Raw genomic sequence first — 8,911 nt, forward strand, 5'->3', positions numbered from 1 at the left:
ACATGGAGATGAGAGACAAACGACAATGACTAAACCACACACAACTTTGCTTCCTCAGAACACTTTTCCCCCAGTAAAGACTGAGGTTTTTCAGCACTGACAAGTGGCCCTTTGATGAGCTCCCACAGTGCAGCAGAACATCTAAATCAAAGGTTCTGCTTAATGTGACAAAGCATGACAGTTGCAGTTTTTTTCTGTAGACAGCTTAGAACACGGGTGCAATGAACACCTGTGCTTCCACATTCTAGGATCTGGAGTTCTGTCAGGTTATGTCGAGGCCTTGCCTGGAAACGCAAGGGCTTTTACCTTGCAGATGGTGCTCAAAGTTAGTCCTCTGGAAATCTCAGCACCTCTACATGGCAGGTTGGTTCTGTCAATGTGTTGTGAAGATGGGTCCATGGACATTTCATCTATTAGGCAACAAAACACACACACCTCAGAACCTTTCCATTGCCCTGAAGGGGCTAATTCAAAGTTTCAGAGAATTAGTCCAAACGTCCAGGCGAATGTGGTGAGAGAATAGCAGGCATAGGCTCATGCCCAGGGACTGAGGTGGAATAGTAGATATGGAGGAAGGGGATAAGAAAGATAGCCAAAGAGCCATGGAGAAAGAATCATTTTGCATGCCCCTGAGTGGTGACACAAAATGTGAAGAATCCTCAGACTCCATCAGCCCTGATAACCAGCTTGAAGACTTTACTTGGGGTTTCTGTTGATGAGGAGAGGGACAATAGCTGTGGAAAAGGAAAACCTTACAGACACAGCTATGATCACATCGGTGTATTCTTTGCCTGTGTCAAACTCACCTTTCTTCTCTTTGATCCAACTCCTCCAGTTCAATTCCAAAAGCCAAACCAAACTCACTGTCATCAAATTGGATCCGACTAATAGCGACACCTCCTTGGGTTTCCAAGGCGGTATCACTACGGAAGTAGATTGCCCAATATTCCTTCTCAGGAGTGGCTGGTGGGTTTGAACCACCAGCCTTCTGGTTAGCAGTCAAATGCCTTAGGTACTATGCCACCAGAGCACTTGCTTCCAGCTCAATTAGGCTTACGTCATTCCTTGAACCCATCCTAATGATCTAGTCTTTCTCATGGGCCTTATTCCCTTTGGTGATCTTTGAAATGGTCAAATGAATTACATCTCTATTCTCCTCTTGTTCTGAGGACAGAAACTGTACCTTGGTCATTTCATATCTTCAACAGTGCCTGGCACATATTTAATTCCTTATCATTTCACCATTAAAAAATGCCTTCCTTTTCAGAGCCCTACTTGCCTCTAGAGTTACCCTTACTTTTCCTAAGCCCCACCCCTGCATGATCTCATAGCGGACTTTCATCTCAGCTAGAGGTCTTTGTTGGAAAGGGAATCATGTAAACTCTCTGAGTGATGATGTTAGCATATGATAGCTTACAGCATTTCCTCTCTCTGGCAAAATATGCAAAATGACTCATTTAACGCCAAATAAAACCTTTAACTACCACACCAACAAGTTGCTGATAGAATTCCAGGGACCTGGAGAAGAAGAGGTAGAGAGAAAAGGGGGACTTTTTTTGAAGGGGGAGCAGAGATTGCATTGAGCACCACTCAAGATTCACTGTTCAGGTAGCTACTAATTCTGTATTTCTAAAACCAAACTTCCTTAAGGAGTTGTAAGCATATTTCCTCAGCATTCATCTGGAATAATTTTTGGATTGGGTGGGGTGGACATCCAGCTAGAGGTATTTAAGTGTCTATGTCACTGTCACTGTCCCTGTCTTGGACACTTCACTCTTAATAGAGGCACCCTCATTAAAGGCATGGAGTTGAGAATCAATTCCATCAGGCTCCATGCATTTTCTAAGTCATTGTAGTTCCACAAGAAGGTAGAGGAATATAAATATCAATAAAGATTGACATATTTTACTCTTCCAATATTCAATCCCAGTACTGATGATGAGCAGCATAAAATAGTAGGAAAAGCTGCAAAGTCAAAAGACAGGGTCTCTGAGCAATTTTCTTGCTAATAAACTAGCATCTTAGGGAAATCATTCAACATATTTGAATCTCCATTTAAAACTATCAAATAGGATGATAAACAGAGGTTCTATGTAACATACAAAAATACAGTGATCGTTAGCTGAGATACTAAATATAAAAATGCTTTGAAATGCATTAAATACTATATCAGATTAAGGATTTTAATTCTATCCTTCACAAAATTAGTTCTACATAGGATGAAATAAATGACACTGAAAAACATTTGAAATATTTTCCAATTCTTTCCAATTTCAGAGCCTGATAGTTTTCACCAATAGTAATGTTCACATTATTACTTTAATCATAAAACCCCCAAATATATTAGAAGGCACATAGTGACCAATAATAAAAACGTTTCCTAGCCTCCTTTGCAGCAAAATGTGGCTAATGACCAGGTTCTAGTCCATGAGATATAAATGGAAGTAGTACTTGTAACTTTCTTCCACTTCTCAACTGTTGTTTGAAATGTAAATGAAATGGCAGCAGTTGGAGTAGCCATTTTGGACCTGGAAGCTGCACATAAGAATGAAAAGTAACCAGAAAGAATCTGGACTTCTGGTAATGTCATGGAGCAGAATTACCAAATCATCTCTGTTTTAAGTTAGAGAAAAGTAGTTTCAATATTATTTAAGTTACTATTATTTTGAGTGTCTCTGTAAAAGCGGCCAAATGTTGACCCTCCCTATCCAATATATTTATATTTAATTTTTAGTGATATATGCTCACTGCCTTACTAGGTCTATGTAGTGGATGTTCTTCCTCTTCTTAGTAATATTTCTACTCAGACCTTAAGTTCCTTTAAAGGTATAAGCAAGTGGGCTCTCATATTTCAAAACTGGATCAAACCATCTAGGACAAAAGGCAAACACATTTATACGTTAGGAACCATATCCTATATGTTGTTGTTGTTGTTGTTATGTGTCGTTGAGTCAGCCCCGACTCATAGCGACCCCTCCTTGGGTTGCCGAGGCAGTATCATTACGGAAGTAGATTGCCCAACTTTCCTTCCAAGGACTGGCTGGTGGGTTTGAACCACCAGCCTTCTGGTTAGCAGTCAAGTGCTTTAGGCACTATGCTACCAGAGCTCCTATATCCTATATAACTTTTCTTTTAAAAAAAAATCCTAGTGATGATATCCTTAACTGTGTTCTAATATTGATTGCTAATCTTATCAATTATTAGTAAGAATATCCAAATAATTCTCAGAGAAGTATTCTTCTAATTACTAAAAGTAGGATGTCAAGAGACTAGGAGATAGAATGGATGCTATGTATCTCAGTCTTTAAAAATAATTTAAACACATGTGCACACACTCACATGCACATATACATAAGGACATCTCATCCCAACCTGGTAACTGAGGCTGCCAGTGCCAAGAGAAAAGGACTGTTTACCCGGAAAGTGTCAGAATAGATAGTAGGTGGAACTCCCTAGGGGATATTTTTTGCTTTTTCTTGGGTTTTTGACACTAATGTATCTGGAATTGATTTGGTTGGAGATCTTAAAGCTGCTGATTCCCTATGCATCCTTAGGCCTAGGTGCCTTTCATTGACATCCCTCCCCTCAGCTTCACTCAGCATGTAGGTGTGCAGTCAATTTTCAGAGAACAAATTCCTCCCTACCTCCCCATTTCTATCAACACAGGACCCCAGGGATATGACAAATGTGCCGCTTTAGAATGAAATGATATGAGGAGGAAGCCCATGTCAGTCTTTTTAATTTGCTCAGCTTTGGCCTCAGGCCAACACAAAGAGATGGTTTCTCCTCTGAACATCCTGATAACTCATCTCAAGTGAAGCACCATACATCAAGCCTTCAGCAGCAAGGCAGTGGAAAGCCTTTTGATATAAATCCCAAGGTGCCTAAGGAATGGTGTGAAGATAGCAGTGGCTGCCTCCAAGTCTCAGCTATGCCTGAATTCCTTGCCAAAATTTTAGTGTGAGTTCAAAAGAAACAATCTGAATGCTTTCTAAGTTGTTTTGATTTTCCACATCACAAAATACCGATTGTTACTGTGTTTGTGCATGTGCATGCATGCCTGTGTGCATGTGTGTGTGTGTTTCACAGTGGTAGGCTGAAGGACAATCTGCAGTGCTGCCATTCCAGGCAGAACATTACATCCTAACAACAAAATGTGAAGATAAAGAGAGAGCAGTTCATTAATCCCAAATGCAATACTTCCTTCCCTATCTCTGAAACAAATCATCTGTAAGAAGACTGTAATATCTTGTCACCCTAATTTCTACCAACTAACAACGAATATTTACTTGGCTCCTTTTAACTCACTCTAGTATATGGCTCAAAAAAGTACAATTGTCAAAAAAGTCATTAATCTCTCAGCTCACTGATGTGTCAGAGATATGGAGGAGCCTGGACTTACCTAAGGTGGCCCAGCTCTGGAGCACTGCTAGTTTGGTTCTGCCATAGTTGTGCATCCACATGACTTGCTTAGAGACAAGTGCTTTCCGGGCAAGAACAGCTGGCTTCTTGCATGATTGGTGGGAAGCTTTTGACATCATGAGTCCTAATCCTTATGGACACCATGATGAAGTAAAAAGAGAATCACCTAGACCTACTTTGTAATTTGTAAGGAAGCTACTTTTCAAGTCTGTGGGCTTCACTTTTCTCGTCCATGAAATGGGGATGAATAAATGAATGATTTAAAGTGTAGAAAGAAGCTCTCCCAGTTCCTAGCATAGATGACACCCCCAAAAGTGTCTTTCCTGGCATGGCAGATGAAGCCAAGGGCCATAAGAAACATATTTTGATAGAGATGCTGCTGAGAGGAAGGGCAGGGAGGCAAACCATGAATGCTTGTGGGATAACTGACTCTCAACACAGAGAGAGCAATCTGGAGGCTGAGGTGGCTGTCATAAAGCTGGCTTACACATCAAACCTGTTTGATATCAATGGAACAGCCCTTTCAATCTGATTTTGGGTTTCCCTCATTTAGATTTCAGCTCCTTGAAGGAACTGATCATATCAATCTATTGTGAAACTTTCTACCCAGTCTAATCCTTCTACTGAATGCTAGATAAAGGCTTTCTATTTCCTCTTCCCTTTATTATTTAATAAACTTTTTCTGTCATTATCGTTGTGATTGGGAAAAGTTAAAGATAAGAACACTTGGCAATGCAGCAATTTTTTTGTCGAATTTGATACTTGCTAGCCTAGTTTTCAAGGAACTCTGGTGGTGCTGTGGTTAAGGCGTTTAGCTACTAACCAAAAGGTTGGTGGTTTAAATCCACTAGCTGCTTCATGGAAGAAAGATGAGGCAGTCTGCTTCCACTATCATAAAATGGGCTTAAATGCTACACCTGTTGTATAGCAATGAAACAGGCCTCTTAGTCTGCTTTGGGGTTTTCCTCATTTAGATTTCAGCTCCTTGAAGGAATCTATTGTGAAATTTTCTACCGACTCTAATCCTGGCTTGCCTGGTTTGCTCAGTCTAACAACAGTAAAGGTTGTATGGTGAGAGAAAAAGTTTTGGGGTAGAGATGCTGGGAGGTAGAGTCTTTCTAAACTCTTGGGATAATCACCCATTAATGATGTTCTATATCTCCTAGCCTAAATCAGATTTATTATTTCTTTGTTGTTGTTGTTATGTGCCACTGAGTCAGGCCCAACTCATAGCGACCCCTCCTTGGGTTTCCAAGGCAGTATCACTATGGAAGTAGATTGCCCCATTTTCCTTCCAAGGAGTGGCTGGTGGGTTTGAACCTCCAGCCTTCTGGTTAGCAGTCAAGTGCCTTAGCCACTATGCTACCAGAGCTCCCATTATTCCTTTGTTGTTGTTGTTGTTGTTATGTGCTGTCGAGTCGGCCCCGACTCATAGCGACCCCTCCTTGGGTTTCCGAGGCAGTATCACTATGGAAGTAGGATTGCCCAACCTTCCTTCCGAGGAGTGGCTGGTGGGTTTGAACCGCCAGCCTTCTGGTTAGCAGTCAAGTGCTTTAGCCACTATGCTACCATTATTCCTTTAGTGACCTCCAAATATATTTTGTATACATGTGAGCTAAATTCCTATTTCTCAGGCCTGATTCTCTTTTAAACATCTTTCCATATCAAAGAATATGACTACTCTATAAAAGGTGAAACTCTGAAGCATTCCTTTAAAATATTTAAAATATTCCTTTAAAAACTAAGAGTTTATCACCAGTTTGAAAATGTCGAGTTAACCTCCTGCTTTTATTTTTATTAATTTACCAGTATTTCCTCACATTGAAAAGAAATATTGATAAAGTGTGATCTTGTTAGGTATTAGTAAGTTAGCAAGATTTCTCGTAAACCCCACTACCAATGTTCATTATTTCTTAGGGGCCACAGCCATCCTCATTCTCCATCCACTTCTCATTCCTTAAAAGAGGGGAGAAGAAGTATGTCTAGGATTATGGTGCAAGGATTCTGTGGGATGTGGGTCTCTGGGAATGGTCAATAATAGGGTAGTTTTGCTAAACTGCAACAACAAAACACACCACTCTACTTATGATTTAAATCACATTCAAATAGAGTTCAAAAGATGGGCACCAATACCCAAGTGAGGGTTGGCTTCAAACCTCCTCTCAGTGCTGAAAGTTCTCTCTCTTTCTCCTCTCTTTAAACAGACAAATAGTTCCATTACAGAGACAGACAGGTCAGTTTCAACAGAATATCCAAGTTGTCATTTAGCCTTTCACTTGTGCCTGTGTAGGTTCTAGTTATCCCAACTACAACCTGTGCTTCTGCGCAGGGACTGTTTCCTTTTCCGTGCTTCTCTCCTTAGCAAGCCTTCTAAGGTGGTCTATGCTGGATGGGTTCCTATCCTACTTGATAGCACTGATTGAAAAATGACAGGGGCAGGGGGTGGGAAGCAAAACAAAGAGGATAATCTCCATCTGGACAAAATGCAGACAAAGAGGAAGCAGATGTTCATATCAAGTCACATACAGCCAGCCAGCCTTCCTCACTCTCCAAGGTAATTCAACAAAGGTCAGTGCGCCTGCTTATCCTCCAGGAGAGGAGAAGGCCAGGGGTCACCATCTCACCACCTGGCTGTTGTAGTCCTCAGTGACAGCCCCCTCTGAGGCCCCATCCTCCTTTGGCCACCGGTGGCCTCTATGCTCCCGCTGCAGCCTCCGCTCCTCCCGTCTCTTTTGCCGGTCCCTCTGGTGCTCTAGCTGCTTGGTGTGGTGATAGCGTTGCTGGAAAAGATCTTTCGCATACTCATAAAGCTGCATGTCCAGGAAGTTTAGCTCCTCAATGCGCTGGCGCGCGCCTTCGTTAATCTCCACATTGGAAGCCCGTGTGATGTTAAACTGCGTGAAGGGGGAGATGAATTTGAGGTTGAATGTCCTCTCAAACAGAAACTGTGTCTTCCTCTGGAATTCGGTGAGCCCGAAGAAGGCCATGTTCTTTAGGTTGTTTTTCGCGCTCTGCAACAGGATGGTGTTTCTTTCACTTTCATTCATGAAAGTCAAATTGTAGCAGCCCACCAGGCTGAGGTCAGCCAGCATGCGCACCTGGCGGTTGTTAGCCAGGTTGTAGCTGCAGTCCATGAACTCCCGCAAGCTGACCCCAGACCAGTCATCGCCAGGATAGCAGGTAGGCAGCTCATCGGGTGTGGGGCTTCTCCCATCACACATATGGAGAGAGGTTTTCCACGTAGCCCCTCTCTGGACGTGTTTCCACTCACTCAGGTAACGTGACACTGGATCCCGCAACATCGTGATGTAATAAAAATTCCTGGAAGAAATTAGAGGAAGAGTGTCAGTAGTTGACAGCAACAACAACAACATGAACAACAACATGAGGATTCTTTAGTCATGGAGGAGGAGCTCTGGTGGCGCAGTGGTTAAAGCATTGGGCTGCTAACCAAAAGATTGGCAGTTGGAACCCACCAGACACTCAGCGGGAGAAAGATGAGGCAGTCTGCTTCCATAAAGATTAACAGCCTTGGAAACCCTATAGGGTAGTCCTACTTTGTCCTATACGGTTGCTTAGAGTCTGAATCAACTCGATGGCAGTGTGTTTCCTTGTTTGTTTGTTTAGTCAGTGGACTCTATTGCCAGATGTTCATGTGAGATTGTTTGCCTGGATGAGTGCCTATCAGATGTATATGCATATTTCCCTACAAACACATGGACGTTTTTTCAATGTTAAGTTTATTGAGCCTTTCCTCCCCATTCCTGTATGGAGCAAGATGTGGTTGAGGGTGGGGATCTATCTTTAATTTACTCAGCAATTAGTCATTGATAAGTTACTGCTGGCAATAACACCATTTTACATTTAGAGAACACACTTTGATGTTTAAAAGTTGTTACCATCCAATATTTCATTTGATCCTTCCAACAAACCTTTGTAGTAGACAGGAGGCTTTTGATAAAGAAACATATGCAAGGAGGTAAAACAATTGGTCCAAGGTCACAGGACTAATAAGGGCTTTGTGGGACCCCAATTACCTTATTTTTCTCTTTACAGTGCTATTCTAGATTATGAGGTAGATAGACAAGGTAGGTAGGGTTAGGGTAGGTTGGGTGGGGGATAGAGACTAATATTTGCTGAGCATCTAGTATGTTCTAGGACCTGTGCTAGGTGGTTTATGGATGCTACAACAGATTATCCTTGACACACTTTGTAAAATGAGTTTATTATCACTTCTTTAAAAATAAGTGGAAGACACAGAGGCTCAAAAAAATGATAGCTCAAGAACCCAAGCAAGTTAATATTGGGACCACAATCTAACCTAGGCCTATATGATTTCAAAGCCTCTATGTGGGAGCTCTGGTAGTGCAGTGCCTAAGGCACTTGACTGCTAACCAGAGGCTGGTGGTTCAAACCCACCAGCCACTCCTCGGAAGGAAGGTTGGGCAATCTACTTCTGTAGTGATACCGCCTCAGAAACCCCCGGAGG

The 8,911-nt window shown here is 42.0% G+C and overlaps 1 protein-coding gene across 1 annotated transcript in view; it reads right to left on the minus strand.

Moving 5' to 3' along the window:
- Positions 1–7,034: 7,034 nt before the first annotated feature.
- The window catches only part of LOC103199672 (heparan-sulfate 6-O-sulfotransferase 3), a 4,328-nt gene continuing 2,451 nt past the window's right edge, over positions 7,035–8,911 (minus strand). Inside the window, exon 2 of the mRNA XM_007944000.2 lies at positions 7,035–7,743. Coding sequence (XP_007942191.2) covers positions 7,035–7,743 — 709 coding nt within the window. The remainder of the gene's footprint in view (positions 7,744–8,911) is intronic.

This window comes from Orycteropus afer, unplaced genomic scaffold (assembly GCF_000298275.1).
Source record: "Orycteropus afer afer isolate SDZICR_OR568_19922 unplaced genomic scaffold, OryAfe1.0 scaffold00117, whole genome shotgun sequence".
NCBI classification, from domain to species: Eukaryota; Metazoa; Chordata; class Mammalia; order Tubulidentata; family Orycteropodidae; genus Orycteropus; species Orycteropus afer.